The sequence below is a fragment of the Chionomys nivalis genome, chromosome 8 (assembly GCF_950005125.1).
Source record: "Chionomys nivalis chromosome 8, mChiNiv1.1, whole genome shotgun sequence".
Lineage (NCBI taxonomy): Eukaryota > Metazoa > Chordata > Mammalia > Rodentia > Cricetidae > Chionomys > Chionomys nivalis.
Window position 1 is genome coordinate 71161103 of NC_080093.1, and position 24937 is coordinate 71186039.

Consider the following 24937-nt stretch of genomic DNA (forward strand, 5'->3'; position numbering starts at 1 on the left):
CCTGGCAGTGAAAAACATTAGTACTGAGACCAACAAATCCTGAACACAAGCCAGCACCCGGTGCTGGGGAGTGGAGGTTGGGACATTATGCTACAGCAGTCACAGGAAAGACCCCAGGAACATACCTGTGGCCTCCTCACAGGGTCGGGGTGGCCGGCACTCAGTGAAGTGCTCGCCCACCAAGTATAAGGGCCTGAACTCAAGAACCCAGGTCTAAAAGCCAGATGTAGTGGCACACACTTGATGCCCAGCACTGTAGCCTGACTGGCAAAGCGAGCCCCAGACCAAGGAGGACAGCCCCTGGGGAATGACACCTGAGGCTGACCTCTGGCTTACATATGTACACACACGTATGCACATACATAAAAACATACACTCGCACACAAACAGAACAGTAAATGGGAGGGAGGAGTATCTGTATATAAAGATGCCATGATGAAAAAAAAAGTTGTACACTAACTTTAAAAATTAACCAAAACAGAACAGTATGTATGTAGTAAGTGCAAAATTAGAAGAAAAAAACTAGGTTTGTGGGCCCTGAGTAGAAGATGACGTCAGTTGTGGAGGAAGGTGGTGGCATTATGGGGGCCTTCTTTGTTAACTTGTCAGCTGTTTTCAGCAGCTGACATATCCATCTTTTCAACAAAGATGGCAGGAACACTGATTACAGACTGCTTATCTTTTGTCAGCCTTGGAAGCCTGCAATGTGTCCAATTGTTGCGCAACAACATAGAACAGAAGGAAAACACAAGTCGCTAAGTGATGATCTACAAAACAGGGACCAGCACCCTCCTGGGAGCACAGAACTCAAGAGTGCTCGGAGGAGGAGTCAGCAGGCTGAGAACCGGCCAGGAGACTGACCTGCCAGGAGGAGAGCATGTCCTGACTTACCTCCAGAGACTGCCCTGGGTCCCAGCATCACAACTGAAACATTGTCCCACGGCCCAGGACCTAGGGCTGGCACTGCATGTGGGCCCCTACTTAAGCAGGATGATTTATGAAAATGTGGATACAAGAAATTGATAAATTAGGAAATAATTACTCATACTGTGAAAAGAATGGGTAAAGAAACTCCCTGCTGCAGATGAACGCAGTGACATTCAGGTGGTTTCACTGAAAGACGTTTTGTTAAAATGGATAGCTGTTTTGCATAAAGCTGTCTAGAGTGTAGGGTCCCCGACTGTCCACAGCTGAGCTGTCCACTGCTGCCCCGTCATGGTAGGGCCCCCCCACCACACACACACATGCTACTTTGGGGAAGAGAGCATTTCTTTCCCAATGCTTCCTGCACAGCCCTTCCTGAGGAGAGCTCCTTAGGGCCTGGCTTGGACTCCATTTCTACACCCCACTAATCAGTCTTGTTCTGGTAAGATGTTTCAGGAAATTGGAGTATAGAGTCACTCCCACCCAAGCCCACATGGAGTGAGGGGGAGAGGTATTGTTCCTGAAGAAACCCCCAGAAGCTGTATTTGGAAGGTAAGGCGAGCAGCTTGGGCAGAGGAAGGGGACAGGTGAGGTGTCTACAGCCCAACTGTCTCCCTGGATGAGCTCCCTGGTAGGGTGAACATGAAGCCACCGTGGTTGTACCAGAAGCGAAGAGTTGTCATGTCCTGCAGGCAGGGCTAGAGAGGGCCAGGAAGGAGGCTCAGGGACAGGGCAGCTTTGCTTTGTCCTAGTGCCTTCCTAGGGACTCTGGCCACGGGAAATGTAATCACACCTGAGCAGATCTGAGTAACATCAAGCAGCAGGACCAAAGGGCTGAGTGACAAGGACTGACTGGGAAGATTAGGCTCCTGTCTAGAGAGCTGGCAGCAAAGGGGGCTTCAGTGTGGGGAGTAGAGGGGGGACGCAGATTTTCACCAGATCTAAGAGTCTAGCAATTGTGTTATTTGGTCCTTGAGAAAAGCGGCTGAAGGAAACATTCAGAAGAACATGGCCTCAAGGGATCTGGACCTGCTGCCCCAGGAGGAGATTCAAGCAGAAAGGGTTTTGAAGACCTAAGTTAAGCACCTGGAATCAGCTCTGCCTGAAGTCAGAGTGCCATGTTACGCTGGAACCCGGAGCTGTGTGCACACTAGGAGAGTGAACTGCCACTCAGCCAAAGTGAAGACCCAAGTTCAGCTCCTCAAAGATACATGATGAAAGAAGAGATTTCCACAAGTTCTGATTTCCACATTTAGTCTATGATGTACATGCCTCCCATAAATAAATAATTTTTAAATTAAAAATACCAAAACAAAATGAAAATATTAACACAATCTACCTTTTTCATACAATAGTTCCTTTCCTAGGTGAGGCTAGGCACATGGAAAGCACTCCCAAAATAAAAGGCTCATATCAACAAGCATCCTAGGGTCAGATACAGCCTGGGCAGATCTCTGCTGACAATGCCCCTTCTAAGGGACTCATCCCCTGGATAAGCATCCTGGGGCTCACTCCTGAAGGACAGTTCAGTCTTCAGCCTCTACCATCACGCCAGGCACACAACTCAGTCTCCAAGTAACCCACCAAGTCCTTTCTTAGTATATACTTGGAGCTACTGGCAGCCCTGGCAGGTTTCTCTAATTTTAATCACTATGAAAATATAAAAAAAATGTAAATAAAGTATAATCCAGTTCCACCACTTCTTGCTCGCTACACTGGGAGCATCTGTCAAATGGCTGCAATCACTTCACCTTTCTATCAGGTTGGCCCGTAAACAAACTGGAGGACTGTGGCACCTAATGTGTGGCTGGCACTTCATTAAAGGTGCCTTGAAGCTGGGCGGTGGTGGCGCACGCCTTTAATCCCAGCACTTGGGAGGCAGAGGTAGGCGGATCTCTGTGAGTTCGAGACCAGCCTGGTCTACAAGAGCTAGTTCCAGGACAGGCTCCAAAGCCACAGAGAAACCCTGTCTCGAAAAACCAAAAAAAAAAAAAAAGGGTGCCTTGAAGCCAACCTCAACACTATTTTGGGCATCCCTTTCTTTACAAGTCCCTGGTGGGGGTTCTTTTTCAGCTTTTTCTTATTTCCTGCATCCAGTGATACCCACCCCATCCATTTACAGCAACTCAGCTGCAATATATTTTTAATTGTCACCATGCTACAACCTCCCCTGTGAAATTCCCATCTATGCTGTCAGCCGGCATCTCTGTGATAGCACTTATCGATCCCCGATTAATGAGAAACAATCTGGTCATAAGGAGCTAAGAAACTCTCTTCCCAGATGAGCATCTGAAATGATTAAACCATCACCCAGGTGTTCAGTGGCAACATCCAGCCTGCCAGAGACTGAATAAAAACATCCAACGCCTGGCGTAAGAAAAACACTCATGGGGGTCTAATCAGCAGGAGCTGTCTGCTGTTCTCACTTGAGCTGCCTGCCCCTGGGAAGCTGGGAAAATTCTGTTAAGTGGTTGAGCACAGGGGTACCACTTCTGGCACTGCCAACTCACTGGCATATATGGAAATGAGAGTGAGACTTGTCATAGATACAGGGATCTATCTGTCTGTCTGTCTGTGTAGGTCTTTGTAGCCCAGGCTGGCCTTGAACTCACTATGTAGCCAAGGATGACTTTGAGCTTCAGATTATTCTGTCTCTACCTCCCAAGTGCTAAGATTACAGGCATGTGCCACCACACCAGCTTTATACAGTGCTGGAGACTGAACCCAAGGTTTTATGCATGCTAGGCAAGGATCCTACCAGCTAAGCCACATCCTCAGCCCAGAGACAGGGACCTTAATGAAATTGTATAACGAATGGAAGTGCTACATGGTAACGCATGAGGTCATCCCATACACCCCCAACACCATCATCAGGGCTCCCCAAACCAATGGTTGAATGGGATTTAAACTCACACCTTTCAGACCACTTACCTGCAAGTCAAGTCTGCTCCCCTAACACAGACCCTCCCATAACACAAATTACTGCCTTTGCTGGGTCTTCCCATCCCAGGCAGATCTGGTTAGGGGTTCAGCAGAATTCTATTTGGCTTGTGGTTTGACTTGAATTCATTACCAATGCTATTAAATACAAATCTAGATCCTTGTTTCTCTGCCAACATGGAGGCTCTCTGCCCCTCCTCCACCTGTGTTTCTACAAACACCCATAGCATTGCTGCTCAATGTGGACAGGAAAGTTACAAGGGTCCTCCTTTCCCAGCTCCTCAACACTAGGCAACTCCTGAGCTCTAAGCAGGCATATCCAGCTCATAGGAAGGTTCAGGTCTAAATACAAACCACAATGAACTAAAAATGAACTTGCTTGACCGTGTAAAGGAACACAGGCCTTCAGATTACATCAGGTTGCTATGACCTTGACCACGATACACTGTAGTGGTGTGAGCTTCTGCAAGAACCCAATAGGTCCCACTCTAACTTTAGATGCCACTCCAAGCAACTTGAGACACAAAGTAAACTGACTTTTGCCGTTCCACAGACTCAGCTTTCCAGGGCAAGCTGATGCCCAAGAGATACAGACCACCATTCCCAAGTGACTTGAGGGGTCTTTTATGCCTCTGCCCCCACCTCTCCACCATGAGACAAGAGGTGGTACTTGTACAACCAACAAGTGGTTGTACAATCAAAGACACAAGTAAAGCACTGGATGGCTGGGGGTTGGGGGGAGGTATGGAGCTGCAAGTGCAGGTAATAACCTCAGCCTCTGCATGGAGGGGGACTCTGGGTCCCATTCCTGTGCCCTGTGTGCTATTAAAAAACCGAAATCAATTTTTATTTGGTTAATAACAAGGGTTGCCATCAGGCGGCTCGCTCTTACCGGTTTCTCTGTTGAAGCAATATTAAATACTCATCATGTTTCTCATCAAAGTCTGTCACCATGTCCTTAGTATAACCCTGAAAGGAAGAAACAGAGCAGTGTGAGAGGGAAATGCAGGGATGTTTTTACTGAAGCTGGGTGCTGCACATAGCCTGCAGGAGGCTGGCTGAGCTGGGAGGCCAACCTTGACGAAGGCCCAGCTCCCCTTGGGGCATCACTCTGGCGACCCAGAGCTCCAGGGATTGCATGGGAGCCCAGTGGGCCCCAAATACATATAGCTTCACCAATCTGTGAACGAAGGTTGGTTCCCCAGCCTCCTTACTCCCCCCCCCCCATGCCCTATGAAGCCCAGGGCTCTGATAAGACTTGGTACCTTCCAGAACAGTCAGAGCTACATAATGAGATGCTGCCTCAAAAATAAAACAAACAAAAACAAAAGCCAAACTTGGCACCTAAGAGTTTCCTCACACACACACACTACTCAGCCATTTCAGTCAGTCATCACCAGGTCACCCCAAACTGATGAAAAGGGACCTCAAGTTTTCCTCTCTCCGCAAGAGGAATCCCCGATGATCAGAAACAACATGGTCATTACAGAAAGTGGTTCTGTAGATCTTTTTCCGGCAAGAGGGCCCCATGTTGCCTTCTGGGAGCCTCTTAGCTCTATCTTTCAATTCAGCGGCTCCCCTGGGAGCTGAAGGCAGCTCTTCTGGCCACCCCTGGGGTCACGCTGCCTTGGCTTGGAGGCACAATCACCATGTGCTTTGCTCAGCAACAGGGAGTCACAGTTTGGGGGGAAGAAGACAAGTCAACCTTGGGGTCTTGCTGATAGCCCCAGGAAGAAGCTGTTCTTTCCTCTGGGGGCCCAGGTCTGTCTGGGAAAACCTGAAAATGACACTGGCAAAGCAGCAGAGTCAAGTTATAGGGTGAAACAGATTCCTAACACTCACTTTGAGTCCTGGGACCTACCCATGCCTGAAAGAGTATCTGGACAATGATTTGTTAGTTCACGTGCTGCCTTGAAGCTTCACACAACATTCTGTCCTTGGGTTCAAATGGCTTTTAAGCACTGTGCCATATAATCTGACTATCAGAGCTCAGTCTACTACAATTGAATAGTTTGGTTTTGTGTCTTTGAGATGATGCCTCAAAATACAGCCCCAGTGGACTCTGCCATGTGGTCCTCTTGCCTCAGCCTCCTAAGTAGTGGGATTACAGGTGTGTGCCACCTTTCTTGGCTTAGACATTTTATTACAGTATTATGGAGGGATTAATAGTGTATACTATACATACAAATAGCAGCCAATATACATATGGAGAGAGAGGCAGACAGATGCTTAGCATCAATAACTGAGAGCAAAAGAGGAAGGTTGGCTACAGAAAGCCCAAGCAGATGTGTATGACTGTATGTATGTATGTATACATGCATGTACGTATGTATTTACATGTGTATATGGGTTTGGGGAATTTGAAATTCACTTCATAGTCCAAGCTAGCCTTGAACTTATATAGTTCATTCTGGCCTTGAACTTTCAGCAATCCTCCTGCCTCAGCCTATGTGCTAGGATTAGAGGCATGCACTATCACACCTGACTCTTCTGTGCATTTTTCAACTTAAGGTATTTACAGTACGCTTGTTGGGATGTAACACTGGGTGAGCAGAGGAGCACCTGTCTCCATGCTTCCTGGGGGCCTAGCCAGGGACACCCACAGCTTCCTCTCTGTCCTCCCTTGACTCTTCCTTAGCATCCACAGGCCTAGGACCCCTTCCTGTCCAGCTCTCTGCCTGGACCTTCTCTAACCAATCTTCCTCCTCCACCTTCAGCTACAGATGTTACACAACTGTTTGCTTCTCTCTCCATCTTCACTTCTCCCCAGTTACCAGGCAATCGGGCCCTAGGGAGGAAACACTAACAGCCACTCTCAGACTAGTGCTAATGGCATAATCCCCCTTTCTCCACCCATGTCCTGCAAACCCCAGGTCGTTACCATCTATTTGCCTCTTCCCCTGTCACCCACAGTTTTCCTTTTTTCCAGAAAGCCTTATTTCTCCCAGACTTCTGACTCTCAAGTGCTGGTGTGTACACACGTCACCCTGGGACTGCTCGATTCTCTCAGGAGGAAGGGGAGGCCCTGTGGGTATCCCTAACCAGCTCCCAGCTGGTGCCGTGAACAATCACATTTAAATAAGCGAGACCCTGCACTAGGCAGTAACTATCAGGACGCCACATCTCCAGTCCCTCAACCTGAGTGTCACTTAAGTTTCATTCTAGTTAACCTGGCTGCCCAGCCAGTGAGCAGTAGTATAAAGGGCAGCATTATGAAATTAAAAGAAAATTTAAAAACTGGTAGATCTCTCTGGCTTCCTGAGCTGCCTCAAGAGGTTCCTCATGTCCCTGGGACTGAGCCTGGCTCCTCCCTGCATGCAGGGAAGCACAGGAGAGACCTCAGCACTGTGAGAGAGTCCTGTAACACCCTGCCTCTGGGGAGGAGTTACTACAGCCAGCCTTCTCTTTTGGTCTCTGTAGCCCTTCTCGAAGTAGTTATTATCACCCTACTTAAGAGACAAGGAGATTCATGCCATGCATATTCCAAAACACTACTGACTCCATAGCAATTTGCCTTACCATTTTGAAATATTAAAGTGATCGTTGATACATTACGGTATTGAATGAAACATTCCATGGCATTTTCAGAGCAGTCCAGACTTCAAAGAGATGTAAGTGTGTGCCAGGACGCATGGGCTTTTACCTCAGACCCTGTCTGGAATATATCTTTTCTCTTCACCATGAGGCAGGTGCCACCCAAGAGACATAGACAAGGTCATCCAGCCGGCTCCCCTCTTTCCAGCCTCTGTCTCTCAAATGTTGGTCACCTGGGGATTGTGGCGACAGGGTGGCTCTGATTTGGGAGGACTGGGAGGCCCCGTGGGTCATACTTGAACAAGCAAGACCCTCTACTAGCTCAGCCTTCCCTCATTCAGCAGACCCTGGCCTGCAATTCTGACTAGAGCCTGGGCCTTGGGGTCTAGGCCTGGCTCCAAATCACAGTGCTGCTTCCAGAACAGAGGTTGCTATGGTTCCCATGTGGTCTCTTCCTTCCAAACTTTGATTGAAATTTGTTTTCCACAGCAAAGGTGGTGAGAGGACAGGCTTATGAAGTGTATAGTTCACAAGAGCTCCACCTTGTGGAGGGATGAGTATCACTCAAACAGTGGGTTAGTAAACAGTAGGAGTGAAAGTTCCCATGAGAAGGGTCACATTGTGACACTGGAGTGTTAGAGAACCGGGCTGTCCTGTCTGTCTGTTTCTGTTCCCACATGCCCACTTTCTCACCCTTCCTCCTCCCATCATGGTATGGTGCTCCCTGCCTCAAGTCGCTGCCATGTCCTGGACTTCCCAGCCCCACCCCCAGAGCCATGCAAGCTCCTTTCTTTCTAAGTTACCCATTCTCATGTAGAGAAACAGAAACCTGACGACTTAGGTGCATACTTCACATGGCAGGAGTTTTATTTCTTTATTTCTAAAGTGAAGGGGTGAATACATAAACCAGCAATAATGGAATGAAAATTCAAGGAAGGGTCAAGTTCATCCTCTCTGTTTCCCACCAACATTTGCTGGGTGCTTGCATGGATGCAAGGGGCTGGCAGCCTTCCATACACTCCAGGGGTTTAAATTTATTATTGTATCTGTGTGTGTGGTATGTGTGTGTGGAGGGAACACGTACTACAGCATATGCATTGAGTATAGAGGACAACTAGATAGGGTTGGTTCTCTCCATCCACTTTTATGTGGGACTTGAAGGTTGAACTCAGGTCTCCAGGCTTGTGAGGCAAGAGCTTTTTACCCACTGAGCCATTTTACCAGCCCCATAATTGAGGGTTAATGGAAGCCCAGCCTGTGGATATTCTGATAGCGACTTGCCACACAGGGGCTACACTGCACAGGCTCCATTCACAGCATATACCACGTGAACAACGTCAATGGTACTGTTTGCCATTGGGTCACGGGGCACTATACTGCAACATTCCACAGCCATACACCAACCAGCCAGATTCCCGCAGGGCTTCTGGAAACATTCACACAAGTGTTACCTAAAGGACTCCTCCAGGAAGAGTTCACAACCTGCACTAGCTCTTAAAGCACCCAGAGCCCAAACGGGAAACACATAAATCATTTAAAAATGTACAAATTCAGCAGCAAAGGGGGCCAGAAGGGCCTCAGAGGGTGTGGTCAGGCCTCAGTTCTTAGCGAATCTTCAAAGCCCTCTCATTCTCACATCGCCTCTGACCTGTCAGGCTCAAAGGATGGCACTCAGCAGCTGCTCTCTACCCATTGGGGTGAGTTGCCCCCACACCAGTGGATGCCAGAAACCAGAGCAGAACCAGACCTAATGTACAGAACTTTCCACATCATGTCTCCTAGCCTCATTGGCAGCACTGCCCCTCCACCACTTAGGTAGCTTTCATTTTTATCAGTAAAAGACAGAACATGGCACCCCTCCCTCCTTTCTTCCCTTTCTCTCTTTCTCCCTTTATCCTCTCTCTCCCTTCCTTTTTGTGAGATGGGGTCTTGCTCTATTACCCATGATGGCCGGAACTTTCTCTGTGACCCAGACTGGTCTTGAACTTGCAATCCTCTTACCTCTGCCTCTGACAGTTAGCATTCCGGGCATGTGCCATCACACCCAGCTACCCTCCTTTTTTTACTCAAGCTAGTTTGGACTGTGTAAATATAACTTAGATCTGAGTTCTAGACAGTATGGCAGAAGAATTAATGGTTTTCGAAAGCCTGTACTTTGGCGGGTCCAGAGAAACATTCAGCAGAGGATTAAGCAATATTTCAACGAATGTTTTTTGGTTCAGTTTCCTTTGCTTTGGGCTTTTGCTGATGCTAATAGTCAAGTCTAGGGCCTCATACAGGCTGGGCAAGCAGATTAGTACTAAGACATACCTTGAGGTTTATGATAAATATTCTTTATTTATTTTGTTTCTCAAAATGGTTTCTCTATGTAGCCCTGGCTGTCCTGGAACTTTCTCTATAGATCAGGCTGGCCTCAAATGCGGAGATCCAACTGCCTCTGCCTCCATGGGGATTAAATGCATGTGCTGCCACCACCCAGCTATAAGTGTTTTGTTGTTGCTGTTGTTTGTTTTGTTTTGTTTTCGAGACAAGGTTTCTCTGTAGCTTTGGTGCCTGTCCTGGAACTAGCTCTTGTAGACCAGGCTGGCCTCAAACTCACAGAGATCCGCCTGCCTCTGCCTCCCGAGTGCTGGGATTAAAGGAGTGCGCTGCCACCACCCGGCTCTGACAAGTGTTCTTAATGTCCCTATGCCCACAATAAGGATGACTACATGCATCTTATAGTACACAACTCCTACTCTTCCTTCAAAACCCACCCAGGCCCAACTTCTCTGTTTCCCTGGAGAGTCTGTCATGACCTAGTGCTGGGTCCTGAGATCTCAATACATATTAGTTTAATGGCAAAACTCTAAGCCTGTGTTTCAATCGCGTCTGCTAACCCATCAGGCACGCTCTTATCCTCAAACATCCTCTATATCCAATACGCCTGTAGCACAAACAGAAGCATAACAAAGAAAACCTAAAGCAGCAGCTGAGGCTGCCCCCTAGAGGTGGTATGAATCAACACAACAAAAAGCAAACATGGTTTCTCCTGCCCTGGATACAGAGACTCCTCAAAGCGTGTAAACAAAGGTGTTTGACTAAAAGACTCCACAAGGCAAATAAACAAAAGTGTTTGATTATCTCAGGCTGCCATTGCCTCCCAGCTATGCACCACAACCATCGGATAACCAGACCTGGAGATTGCATACTTGGGGTCAGGGGTTATAGTCTGCCTTCTGGACTCCATGCCTCAGGACACTGTGCTTTTATGAAAAAACAAAAAAAAAAAAAAACAACTTCCCCATAGCCATCTGAGGAATCATTTTTCAACCCACATCTGATTTTTTTTTTATTCTCAGAAAAGTTCTCTTGTAAAATTGTCACATGGATTATAAATTATATCCTAGTCTGGTGAAGGAAGAGGATTTAAAAACCTTCAGTGAGTTTACTTTAAAAGGAATCTTCCATCAGAGCTGTAAGTGAAAAATATAAGCACGCTATAAACAGAAGGCAACCGTAGGTATAAATACAGACCTGCTTAAAAAGGACCCTCTAGGCAAGACATCCCACTCACACACCAATGCTCACTCCCCATGGAGGGTGGAGCCAACTCCCATTCACAAATCCATGCATTCTTCAATATTCCACAAGAACCCACTTTGGTCTAGTGTGCATCTAAGGTGTTGGGATAGAGCAGCAGCAGCTGGGGCTCACAGTTCAGGGAGGAGGCAATGAGCAGGAGTGCCAGCAGGAAAGGAGGGTTGTCTCTGCAAGCTGCCCAAGAAGGCCTCTTTGGAAGCTGGAGAGGTGGCTCAGTGGGCACACTCTCTTCCAGAGTACCCAAGTTCAGTTCTTTGCCTCCATATGAGGCAGTTCACAACGACCTGCAACTTTGCCCTAAGGAAATCCAATGCCCTCTTCTGGTCCTGAAGGGCACTGAACTTGTGTGTACAACCCCCTCACACAGATACACATTATAAAATAAAAATAAAAATTTAAAGCTTTTTTTTTTTTTTTGAGAAAGAAGGTGTCTTTGGTGAGATGACCTATAAGCCATGAAGTTGACCTTGAAGGTATTTGGAAAAGTAGAAATCCAGGTGGTGGGACAGGAACACATAACAGGGGCCAGTGAGGCAGGTGGGGCAGATAACAGCAGGTGGCTAGGCCAGACAAAGCCAGACTCAGGCCTCCATACAACACACCAGGAAGGCCATGACCTTACACTGAGTTGGCCAGGAAGCTGTTAGAGGTTTGACAGACTTGACATACTGGCATCCGGTCCAGAGTTTTTAGGACCTGCAGCTGAGGCCAAAGTTCCTAGCAGTGCTCTGGAGGGAAGGGGGGAGGGGCTCAGCTTCCACTGTACCCAGCCTTTGACTACCACAGAAGGAGACCGATTTTGCATCCCTGCACTGCCATAGTGAACCTGACTGCAGGAAGCTTTGATAGCTCGCCTGCTGGAGCCCTGCTGAAATGGTCCCTGGGCCTGATGGGGAAAAAGATGACCAAGGTGGCAATGTCCGTCTCTCGTCTCCCATCTTAGTTTCTACCTGCCTGCCTGACACACCAACACTTTTCCAGGTCAGGGACTCTATCAGAAGGTAATCCTGATCACTCCTAGCCCAGCAGACAAGGCTATTTGAGCTGGTGTCACCCTGGAGGCCACCAAGGCCAAACCCCCAAACCAGGGAGAAAGGGGGGAGGGCATTACTATTAACCCTGCTACCGTCCCCTGGGCTTCTCCTGCATCAGGCAGCAGGCTGCAGGCTGGAGACAGAGATAAATGCCAGTCACGTGCTGCCAGCACTCTCCACGGACCTCACTTCCATCTTTCCACTACATCCATGAACCATATATCCTGCTGCTGGCCATTTTTCAGGGAAGTCTGCTCTCTTCTCCAGACTGCTACCCTTGCTGCCTCCCCTACCTAGAATGCCCTTCACAGGGAGTGTGAGCTTGCTTCATGAGTAGCTCTTCTCGACTGTTCCCTATGACCCCAGTCTTATGACCCACCCACCATTCTTCCAGTCGGGTGACTCGCTGTAAATACCTGTTCATTCTCCTGTGGTCTCACTCAGTGAACACCCAACTCCAAAGTCAGAGATGGTACCCACAGGTTCTGTGCTCTGTCTCTCAATGTGGAGCTGACGGTGTGGAAGGAGGAGGAGGAAGAGGAAAGCGAGGAAGATAAAATCTCTGTCTTCAGAGAACTGAGAGGTAGAAACAAGAACAATTGCTCCCATGCACTGTGGTGCCTATGCCACACAGCAGTAAGCAGAGGGCAGAGTCTGGCATTGCCTATGGTGACGGGGGGGGGGGGCGGGTATCCCATGGCACTGAGTTCAAAAGGAGCTCACTAGGTGAGGAAAGTAGGGTGAAGGGCATGCAGGAAGAACAGTGTGTGTGAAAGCATGATGGGAGGAGACCCTGGGGTCCATCTTGGAGCAGAGATGGAACACGGTAAGAACATGCTATTTGATCACAGAGACAGTGAAAGCCTGGTCCTCTGACATGGAAGCATGCTTGAAGCCTGTGGTTAACCTATGGCAGGTACCAAAGATCTCTCTGACACCTAGGGGAAAGCACCAGGATCTGGGAACCCAAACTAGATTTATGCTCAAAACCAACCACTAGCACATTGGCACCTAAATCGCAGCTACTCTGGAGGCTGAGGCAGAGGTATCATGAGCTTGAGTCCAGCCTGGGCAATGTAGCAAAACCCTGCCTCAAAATAAACTAAGAAGGACTAGACAAGCAATGGCAGAGCAATAGCTTACCACGTGGGAAGTCCTGGATCTGAGCCTCAGAAGCACAAAAAAAAAAAAAAAAAGAAAAAAAAAAGAGCACCAGCTTTCATACGAGATAATACTCCCCCAGAATATAAAAGTGACAGGTTATTCCTTCCTCTTTGCCCTCCAACCTTCCTGCCGAACTAGGATTTCCTTCATGGAACTGGTGGTCTGTCAGGGAAGACTGACAGTCTACCCCCTATATACACACCCCGATGCAGGCAGCAATGCGAGCTGATGTTACAAGTGATCTGAAGAGGAGATGAGACTGTACTGGGGGTCTGAGGAGCCTCCTGCTGGTGATGGCTGGGTCTGAGCAGGCTAGTTGGTATGTGCTGAGGGGAAGGTCTTAACAGAGAGGAGTCTCAGGCCAAGAGACTCTCCACTATGGTGAACAAGAATGCGTAGAATGAACAGGGGCAACCATGAGGACAAAGGTTCAAAACATGTCACTACTGAGAGTAACAGACTACAATGTGACCATAGCTAGGAAATTGCCCTAATACCAACCTAACAGGAAGCCACACAGTGCTTGCTTGAGTAGAGAGCAGGAATATCAGGAAGCAGCTGAGGGTGAAGGGTGCAGGTGGAGGCCAGGAGGCACTCAGTCAGGTGTCAGAGGTCTGGAGGAGGTGGAAGGAGCTTTTCTGACCAAGGCCTAGGCACAGGAGTGGGAGGGGATGTTAACAACTTGGGGTCCTAAGACAGTTTGTGATTCCTCCTTGACCTTGGGCTCCTAGGGCATGACCCAGACTTACTACATCAAAGGCCACCCTCCAGGATATTTCATGGTTAATCCTGATTTAGCCAGGATTGCCCAGATTCAAATGTCTACTAGCAAGTCCCCCAAATGCAATTAATTCTCAGGCCATAGTCTCCAATTTTTAATCTGAAATATGATTGCCATGCGGGTGTGTATCACAAAGCCCCCCAGTTCCTGAATCTACATTTGCTATCTGAGGGGCCAGGCTTACTGGAAGTCAGGACTGTGGGTTGCAAAGCCTGGTTAAAAATGACAGCAAGCAGGAAGAAGCTGGACATGTACACAGAGAGGGATGGCTGGTGGTTTTGTTGCTGGTTTTAATTAGATGTGTGTCCCTGGGAGGTGCTGGAAGAAGTCAGAGGTGTTAGATCCCCTGGAGCTGGTGTTACCGGAGGGAAGGGAGGAATTGGGAGAGTCTCCAAAATCGACAGTCCTCTTCAAAGGTAGTATCTTAAAAGTGGAAGAACCATTCTCCACCTTAAGTTTTTGTTTTGTTTTGAGATATGGTGTCACTGTGTGATCTTAGCTCACATGGAGTTCTCTATATAGATCAGGCTGGACTTGAACTCAGAGATCCGTGTGCCTTTGTCTTGTGAGTGGTGGTGATAAAGGTGTGTGTCCACTTTCATTTTTGAAACAGGGTCTCTCACTAAACATGAAGCTCACCATTTCAGCTAGACTGACTGACTGGCAAGTCCCAGGGATCCTCCTGCTCCTGCACCCTTGGCACTGGGGTTACAGAAGCACCACCATGCCTGACTTTATGTGCTTGTTGGCAATTCAAACTCTGGCCCTTGGCCGGGCAGTGTTGACACACGCCTTTAATCCCAGCACTTGGGAGGCAGAGGCAGGTGGATCTCTGTGAGTCCAAGACCAGCCTGGTCTACAAGAGCTAGTTCCAGGACAGGCTCCAAAGCTACAGAGAAAAGAAACCCTGTCTCAAAAAAGTCTGGTCCTCAAATTAGCACTTTTCCCACTAAGTCATCTCCTCGGCCAACATAAGTTTTTTTAAGATGCCAACTTTCCTTTTCACGCAGGAAGTGGCTGGGCAGAGTATCTCAGGAAAAGCAACTGTGGCAGGGTTGGGTCTGCCTCCCAAAGAGGGCCTGCCACCACACCTTCAAATTAGGCAGCCTGGTGAGTGACAATCACAGCCTGAGGCTATGCACCAACCCTTGAAAGTGCTGTCACAGTGGCGAGCATAGAATGGTATCAGGTTGGGAGCAGAAGGCAGGATGTGGAACATCAGCAGGGAATAAGGGAACCAGTGACAGGGTAGTTGGCCTGCTCTACTCAAAATAGTGCTTTTATAATGTTGCTACTGGCATGTTATCAAAGGGGTGGCTTCAAGCTGGAGAGGCAGTCCAGGCATGGCAGAAGCTGGCATGAAAGAAGTCAGGCTTGCAGACTGCTCTGCTTTCAGAAGGAAAGGAAGGACTCTGGGTCTGTCTGGTGCTCAAGGTAGTGTTTATCCTGCAAGGAGCATATGCTTAAGAGTGGGTGCAGCCCACCACCTTCCAGGCCTCTGGGCCTCCTGTTCACTCCATCCAGCAGGAAGGAACAAGGGTCTTTCCTAAGAGCCCACTCTCAACCAGATCTGAGTGCGTCCTTTGCTGTATCCCTGGCAGCTCACATACGCACTCAAGGAACAAAGGGGTAGACTCCACTGAAATTAGAAAAACAAAATCTGATCTAGTGGGACTGGGCCTTTCTATTCCCCAGAGCCCAACCAAAAGAAGACTTATAGGTACCCTAGGAAAAAGTATCAAAAGTTAGGCGAAACCACCCGGATGTCCTCCAGTGGAGACAGCTAAACCATCTGCAGTATGTCTGTCCCCGTTAGTGCTCTTTGATTGCTTGTTTGATTTTTGAGACAGGGTTTCACTCTGTGGCCCAGGCTAGCCTAGAACTCATTATGTAGCCCAGGCTAGCTTCTGCTTCAGCTTCTCAAGTGCTGGGATTACAGTTATGAGCCATCATGCCCAGTTTTGGTTTTAGATGAAAGTTATCTTTTTAAAAGCTCAGCATATATTTTAACCTTTATGCCAGGTTCAAAATATGAGCCAAGAGCCACCTAGAATAGGTTTGAAGTGAAGAGTTCAAGGCAGTGAAGACAAATCACAGCTTCTACTGTACACTATAAAACAGTGTTTTCGGAGGGACACTGTCTGTGCTAAACATAAAGCCAAAACCACCACAAATGCTACACATATTTTGTGGGTACTCAGCCCTGCACACACATGGAGAAAGGTCTAGAAGAATACATGCTAGGTTTCAGAGGCAACAGTTACTCTAGGAGGAGTTAGGAAAGAATGGGAAAGTAATCAGCACTTCAGCCTGGTGAACAGTGAGTCCTCATCTGTAAGGAGGCTGGTTTCATGTGCTATTTGAGTAACAAATCAAATCACTCTCTCGCCTCCAAACTAACTAACTAACTAACTAAATAGTATCAGTGGCTCTTCTGTCCCAGATAGCCTTCAGACTACCACGGCTGTGCCCTCTGCGATGGTAAGAAGGAGATGCCCGTATCATGCTTTGGGTCACCTCTTGGCATTCCCCTGAAACCTTCCTAGCTTTGTCTGCCTGCTCAAAACGTCCAGTCCTTCTATTTCTTCTCATCTCACCCTTTCCCGCTGCCTTCCCCTGCTGCCCCCAAACACCTGCCAGCTTCTCTGTTGGGACCCTACAGGGCTCGCCTGGGTCAACGGCTCTAGCCCATGCAGCTCCCTCTGCAGATCTCTTGTTTCCTAGAGCCCCTTTGGGTTATCATTCCTTCCTCTAAGCTCATTCTTCAGCAGCACTCATGTTGCTTCCACCCCACTTTGGTTTTGCTCTTCTGATGCCCTTCACATTGTATGTACTGCTCAGTCAGCCTCCAGCCACGAGGGCATATATTCCAAGAATACATCTGCTTCCTAGACGAGTGTCTAGCACTTAGCGGGCACTCAGCGAATACCTTTGGTGAATGAATGAATGAATGAATGAATGAACAATCATACAGTCTTCACTATAAAGCCAGGATCACATGAGCAGCCACATCAATACCATGTGCTATCTTCCTTCAACTGGGACTGCTTGTGGCCCCTAAGCTTTTGCTGTAGTTGGGGCTGAATCTGTTCTCTTGATCCCTTCTCTGCCCACCAATGCTTCCTGAAGTCCCCGTCCTAGAAGCTGAAGCTTTCCTCAGGGATTTCTCCACTATTGCATAGTTAGGAGGCTCACTGCTCTGTGCTGAGCACTGCTCTGTGCTGAGTGGAGGATTTTCCAAGGGTTTACATGCACTTGGTCACCAGATCATCCCAACTGTAAAGCAGTCATCGCTATCCTCCCTGTTCTTCAGCTGCAGACGTGGGGAGGCAGAGCATGAGATGGAGCCTGGTCTCACTGACTCCACGGTCTAGAATGAGACTTCACATCAGTGCCCCATCAAACTGGAAGTTCTGAGACTTTGACAAAGACAAGGTGCCAAGCAAGCTCCAGAAAAGAAATGACCATGGCTCCCAGTGAGCACAAATGACAGGGGCTGGCATCACAGGCCTCAGACACTGGCACGTCTAGCCTGAGGACCTTTCATTTGTCAAACTAAAACAAACAGCTGGACTGTGGACTCGCCCTATTCTATCAGTCACAAGGTCACAGCCTAAGATTCCTGGAAGCCAGGTCAGGACCTGTGACCATGCTGCTGGCTATGGGTGGCCCAGGAGCAGACATCAGAGTGGGTCAATAATCTGGGAAGTTTATATTAGAAGGTCTAGGAAGAAGCTGTTCTCTCTCTCTCTCTCTCTCTCTCTCTCTCTCTCTCTCTCTCTCTCTCTTCCTTTCTCTCATGCTTTCTCTCTCCCCCTCCCTCCCTCCTCCCCCCCTTGCTTTATCCCTCCCTCCATCTATGTGTAGCTCAGATCTTCCTGCCTGTGCCTCCCAGGTGCTGGGATTAGAGGCCTGGCTACTCTCATGAAAGGGGATGAACAAATTTAGAAGTCACTGAATTTTCTGCCAGATGAACTAAGAAAACAGGAAAGCTAAGTTAGTCACAGTGGCGCCTTCCTGTAATCCCAGCACTTGGAAGGATGAGGCAGGAGGATTAGATAAGTTTAAGACCCATCTGGGCTACAGAGTAAGTACCAGGACAGTGGGGTCTATGTGGCAAGACTTTGTCTCAAGAGAAAAAGAAAAGAAAAAGCTAGAGATAAGCTAGGGGGCTGGAGATATGGCTCAGAGGTTAAGAGCACTGACTGCTCTTCCAGAGGTCCTGAGTTCAATTCCCAGCAACCACATGGTGGCTCACAGCCATCTGTAATGACATCTGGTGCCCTCTTCTGACCAGCAAGCATGCAGACAGACAGAACACTGTATACATAATAAATAAGTAAATCTTTAAAAAAAAAGAAAGAAAGAAAGAAAGAAAGAAAGAAAGTAAGTAAGCTAGAAGGTTAGCTCACACCAAGCACGAAGAACGAGCTAGCAAAATAAGAGAAGCAGGGAGATGATGTCCTGGAAGCCTGCAGTCCATCTGCTCATGACCCCCGGCCCCCACATACACACCCTGCCCTAGGCTTCTAAGAAGCAACCCTTCTTCAGAGCCTTGCATTGCGGTACACAGTCCACCTCTGCATCTCCAGATAGTGTTATCATTCTTATTTTTTTTAATACAAGTCCTGAGTAACACAATACTTAGCAGAGCTACCGTAAGAAATAGCATTACATGGAAAACACTTACTTCAGTGCCTAGCCATGGTAAATAACACCCACCATGCTAATATTATCATAATCAAGCCACAAGGACATACTATTACAGGTATTAGACAAATTAATCATCTTACTTAGCCATCTAAATTACTCTTCCTAGGAAGGAAGGCATGTCATGAGACTTTGTCCCTGATCTCATCCTAGGCCAGACCATAATTTTATCAATGGCTGTTTATAAACTCTGAGGATGACATTTAGATGGGATGAGACAAAGGAAAAAATGGATGACGGAATCTAAGTTCAGGACAATTTTGACAGGCTAGAGATGGACCAAGGAAGGTTGGATAGACTGCATTGGGAAGGGAAAGGCCCCAGACAAGGAAAGGCACTAGAAGGGGAAGCATGACTGAAGGAAAGTACACAGGGAAGAAGACAGGCCTTAAAGTCAACAGTATGGAGGCTGGGGAGACGGCTCAGACACTAAGTACCCACTGCACAGCTTAAGGACCTGAATTCTGATTCGTAGCACATATAAAAGTCAGGCATGTCTATGCATGGCTGCAAGCCCAGCACTGGGATAGGGAGTGCAAAAACATATAGATCCCTGGAGTTCATTAGCTAAACAGCTAATGACAAGCTCCAGGTTCAGTGAGAGGCCCTGTCTCAACAAATAAGATGGTGAGCAATTAAGGAAGATACTCACCGTTGGCCTCTGGTCTCTGCACACATCCACACACACATGCATATGCACAAAGCCAACAACATGTTATAGCTCCAAAAACTACTGACACAACCCAAGCAATAAGTGCACCAGGACCACTGGCTCCGAGCTAGGCGTGGTGGTGCATATCTGTAATCCTAGCACTTGGGAGGCAAGCTGAAACACTGTCAACAAAGGAAGGGAGAAGAAAGGAATGTTTGCTCAGAACAAGAGAGGGGAGGTGTTTAAGCACCTCCTGCACATTTGGCATGCACTATTTCAATGCACACTTTCATTAGCTTATGAGGTGGCTGCTATAATCTTTGCCCTCATTTGACAGAAGAGGAGCTGAGGCATGAAGTGAAGAGACTTTGTCACGCAGGCTGGAGTGAGAGTGCATCTAAACCAGTCATCACTAGAGACACTTTTTGTCCCTCCAGTCTACACTGACCACTCCACAGCTGGACTTCCTCATGGTTTCTGAGACAGGAAGGTGGCCAAGAAGGTGGAAATCCCACAGAAAGTCACCCTGAGAACTGGTCAGATTGGCTCAGCTCGGGCAGAGGAACTATCTACACAGCAGCCTCCTCCTACCCACATCCAAACAAGCAACACCATCCAAAGCCCATGACAGCCTCGGCAAAAGAGAGGGTGCCAAATGGTAGATTCTAAATGTTAAGAAATCCTGAGAACTGGATGGCAGACAGAAGCTGAGAAGGAGCTGGGCACAGGGGAGCTGTCGTGTGCTGCTCCAAACCTAGAAGCAGCACAATCTTCAGGAAGATAGAGGCCCCAGACTGGTGTCAGACTGGATGGAAACTGTAAGAAGTGGCAGAAGGAGGTCCTTCCACCTGCCCAGTGTTCAGGGACTATAACAGTGGACTCTTGGCACAGAAAGGCAAAACATAGCTGGAGGAAACGGGATCCTGGGCTCAGAAGACCAACTAACAGATCAGTGTCCTATTACTGCAGCAAATTCCATTCCTTGCCCACAATCACTGGTGGTAAATTACATTAAAAAACAAAACAACAAAATCAGGATCTAGAGAAAAGACAGGCAATCAAGGTACAAATTTACAATCATCCGACGAGCAGAAAAATAAACAACAGGAATGAGAGGGGACAATTCAATAATTATGAAAAATAACCAAAGAAAATCACAGTGGTGTAAGTAGAACCCCTGTGACATACTGAAGCTGTATCCAATGGCACATAACTCCGTTTGTTTTTCTGGTAATGTAACGCCAAGACAGAAGGATCCTGAGTTGTGAGACCCTTTCTCGAAAGATGCCAATTAATTAATTAATTAATAAACAAAACAAAATAAAAAACACAATAGCAATCAAAAAACCCAATAGCTATGTTCATTATGATCAGAAGGACAAATGGGGAAATTGCATCCATCAAATAACAAGAGCTTATAAATAGAAGAGTTAATTTGAAATTGCACAGAAAAGATTTAGCCATTGAAACCACACCGATCAAAGGCTAAAGAAAAGACTGAAGATACAGTTAGAGCAAAAATTAGTGCCCTGGAAGATGACATGGAGGCATTTACCTACAATGCAGAAATAAGAGGTGGCAAATGCATAACGTTTGCTCTTCATGAGGTTTAAGTGAGATGAGCTTTTTAAGTTTTTTGTTAGACATAAAATTGCTTATCTCATAAGACTATTGGCAGTTTTACCACAAAAGCCAAACAAATCCTATTATTTAGGCTAAAGGCCTACAAATTTCATTCAGATTAAAACTGGCCAGCCACATATTTTTATAAATTCAGTTGTGTTGGAATACAGTCACACTCATTAAAGCTGCCTTCATATTTAATGGCAGAATTGAGTAACTCTGAGGGTGTGGTGGCATATGACTTTATTTTAGTACTGGGGTGGCCGGGGTAAGCAGATCTCTGTGAGTTTGATGCCAGTCTGGTATACATAGTAAATTCCAGGACAAGCAGGGCTACGTAGATAGACCCTGTCAAATATTAAAAAAAAAAAGTAACTCAGACTATACATACATAAACACTGAAATGTTTATTATCTGGCCCTTTAAATAAAGGTTGCTAATGACTGGTTTAGGGCTTTCTTAATTGAATTTTCTGTTATTTATGGCCAAATGCACTTTTGACTGAACAATAAAGAAATGCTTAAATAGACAAAGTTCTGGAAAAGTCAATATCTAAGCCAGGTGTGCTGGCATACACATATAACCCCAGCACTTAGAAGGTTGAGATAGGTGTGGGGCACATAGTGAGTTCAAGGTTATCTTGAGCTAGAGAGTGAAATTCTACCTGAAAAAAGGAGAAAAAAAAATCCATTGATCTAATAGTAGGGAAGAGAATGAGATGAGGAATAAACTGGATGTGATAGGGAGTATATGCACATGTACGTGTGTGTGTGTGTGTGTGTGCACGCGCGCGCGCACGTGTGTGTGTGTGTGTGTGTGTGTGTGTGTGTGTGTAGGTCAGAGGATGCCAGGTATTTTAAACCACTTTCCATCTTATTTCCTTCTGGCAGAGTCTCTCACTGAACCTGAAGTCAGCATTTCAGCAAGGCTAGGTGTTCAAATGGTCCTCCAGATCCGCTTGTCTCTCCCCACAGTGCACACAAACACCAAACACAGCCTGTGCTTCCTCATATCCATGGGGTTCCTGGAAGCAACTTCTGTAGAGACTGTGTGATGGGGAGATACACAATTACTTCAATGGCCCTGACCAGAGCCCACTGTGGTTTAACTATTCCTTACAAATGAGTCTTAGTCCTTACATCTGGCCATTGCCACATGTGCCCTCTTACCTGTCCAGACAGGGGACACAGGCCAGGGTCCTTATTGTAGCTGTGAGCCTACAATAAGGTCGGGGAGGAGAAAAGGTGGTATGGAGAGAGTCAGCTTGTGGCCAAAGTCGGGCTGGCCTAGTGCTTCTGTCAACTCTGCTCACCACTAGGAAAGGAAGGCCTGCTGAGCACCATTCTACACACAGAGAAATGGAGGCTAGAATGGGCCCCAAAGGGCCTCATGCTGAACCTCCTTCTCTCTTCTGGCACAACGTGGCACACTGGCTCGGCCCTATACTCGCTAGGCCAATACTACTGAGTGCAGTGAGGGAGACTAGCGCCTGGTGCGGAAGCTGCCGTGGACTACACTATCTGTCCGCTCTATTGCTCCTGTCACAAAGTGGCCATGTGGTTGATGGCTGGCTTTTGCCTGCCCACTATGTTTTTTCTGGTCTTCTGTGATACTAAACTAATTTTCTTTTGAGAAATTATCCCTTTCTAACTATGATAATGTGGGATTCCTCACCCCTCCCTTTTGACCTGGCTGGTGGGTCTCAGTCTGGGCACTAGACTTGGTTGATCCTCAGCTCTTCTGCTAGAACTGCTGACAGTGAAGACACCGTCAGGAAGGAGGAAGGGAAGGTCAGGGAAAACAGCAGCCTCCACTTAGGGCTACAATAAGTCAGGTACGGTTCCTGGTTCCCAGGGAGGCTGGGGCTGCTTCCATCACCATCCTACATAGGAAACGACCAAGGCTCCATGGTGTTCAAGCTTCCTGAGGGATGGAGGAGCCAGGACTCATTGTCAGGCTCTCTGACTCCAAACCCTGGCACGCACTTACTAGACTTTCTACAGTGAGCCTGGGATAGCTGGCAGCCGCCCTGCTATAGATGGAATTCTATGCATTGGAGAGTGGATTGCCATAAGGAAGGAGGAGTCTAGAGAGGCTGAGTCTGAACACTTGGATCCAGCTATACCTGATTATGCTCACTAGTTTTATATCAATTTGACACAAGCTAGAGTCCTCTGGGAGAGGAAACTTCATTTGAGAAAATACTCCAACTAGATTGGCCTGGGGAAAGCCTGTGTTGAATTTTTTGATTGATGCTTGATGTGGAAGGGCCCAGCCCACTGTAGGTGGTACCATCCCTGCCGGTGGGCCTGGGTGCTATAAGAAAGCAGACTGAGCAAGCTATGAGGAACAAGCCTGTAAGTAGCACTCCTCCATGGCGTCTGCATCAGCTCCTGCCTCCAGGATGCTGCCCTGACTGCCGTCAGTGATGAGCAGTGATGTGGAAGGAAAATAAACTCTGTCCATTCCATCTGCTGTTTGTCATGGTGTTTATCACAGCAACAGAAACCCTGACCTAGACCTTGATGTCACCTGCCTCTGAAGTTTGCAGCAACGTGAGGCTGCAATCTCCCTCTTTTCCCATGAAGCTAGCATAAGGACTACCACTTATGCAGGGCCGAGGGCCCACAGACTATGTGTGGATCCGATAAAGCTGAAGCCACTGGCTTTTGACAGACCTAGATGACCAGAGAGCTAACAGCATAGACGGGAGGAATCAAATGTCCTCGTGTCAGGGGAGGCAGCAGGATTAGGGCCATGTGGCTGTTGTCCACCCAGAGACAAGGGCTGTTTCTACCCTGGAGACATCTTCCTTTCCTGAGACACTTGTAAGTGCCACCTTTCCTTGGTAGGTACCATTCTCTTTTCTAATACCATTCTATATTCCACACAGTGCTTTTTCCAAGTGGAGGGAGGAGACAGCATTAAAGGCAATTTCATGCCTCAGATTTGAGGATAGAGGAGACTTTGATGATGCTCTGTACAAGGGCACATTCCTTACCCAAAACAGACTCTTTCTGCTCAGAAATTGCAGTTCTCTGAAGGGTTTTTTCCTAGAGTTTAATCTTGTGCTAGAAGCTTAGCTGATACCAGAAAGGCTTTAGACATGTCAATCTCCTTCCTGGCATTTTATCAGAAATTGATTCTTTCTGCTGTTTGGTATGGGAGTCTTGGCCTTGCCCTTGTTAAACTAGGGGTTGGAAGGCTGGGTTTATAGATATATCTCTGCAGTTCCTAGGGTCTCAGGGCAGCTGGGGATTCAGCAGTCAGTCAAGTCCTACAGGAAGGATTATGGCCGCTCTCTGATGGCACTACATGGTAACAAGGGCTCACCTCTCCCCCAGAAAGACTTCTACTCTATCTATTGGCATTGAAACAATGTTTCACAATTATTTGTGTGTTGGGGGGTGTGGGTGTGTAGACCACAGAACAATTTCTGGTAGTCCATCCTCTCTTTTTACCAAGTGGTTCCCAGAAATCAAATTCAGGTTATTAAGCAACAAGTGCCTTTACCCATCTGGCCAGCCTGGCATCTTAGCTTTAAAGCATTTGCCTTCCAAACATGCTCCGACATCTGTGGAGCTCCCACGATGCAGACTCGGCTTAAAGCACTTCTCCCTCTGGAACCTACAGAATACATGTCAGCCCTATAGCACCAATTTTGTGTCACCCCTGCCCTAGAGAGAGCTGTGCAGTCACAGAGGCCGAGTCACTTGAGTGGCAGAGTGGACCTAGGAACCTGAGCCCCTCCCGCAGTGGTCACAGGCTTCCTATCTTGCTGCATGACTTGTTCGCCACTGCTGGCCAATTTCTCAAAATCTACAGAGACCAGGACCTCACGGTGCAAAAAAATGGACAATGCTAATTTCACACTGGGAATGGATTTGGCAGTTGAATCCAAAATGGGATTTCATTCTTCTCTGCCCAGAAATCAGAACTAAAAGGTTTCATTCCCGTAAAAGTGCACACTTGGAGCGTCCGCTGCCACAGCAG

The 24937-nt window shown here is 47.5% G+C and overlaps 1 protein-coding gene across 5 annotated transcripts in view; it reads right to left on the minus strand.

Moving 5' to 3' along the window:
- Katnip (katanin interacting protein) overlaps positions 1-24937 on the minus strand; it is a 176307-nt gene that overhangs the window by 118133 nt on the left and 33237 nt on the right. For all 5 annotated transcript variants that reach the window (XM_057779249.1, XM_057779247.1, XM_057779252.1 and 2 more), the window contains one exon: positions 4757-4833. In XM_057779249.1, coding sequence (XP_057635232.1) covers positions 4757-4818 — 62 coding nt within the window. In that variant the 5' untranslated portion in view covers positions 4819-4833. The remainder of the gene's footprint in view (positions 1-4756; positions 4834-24937) is intronic.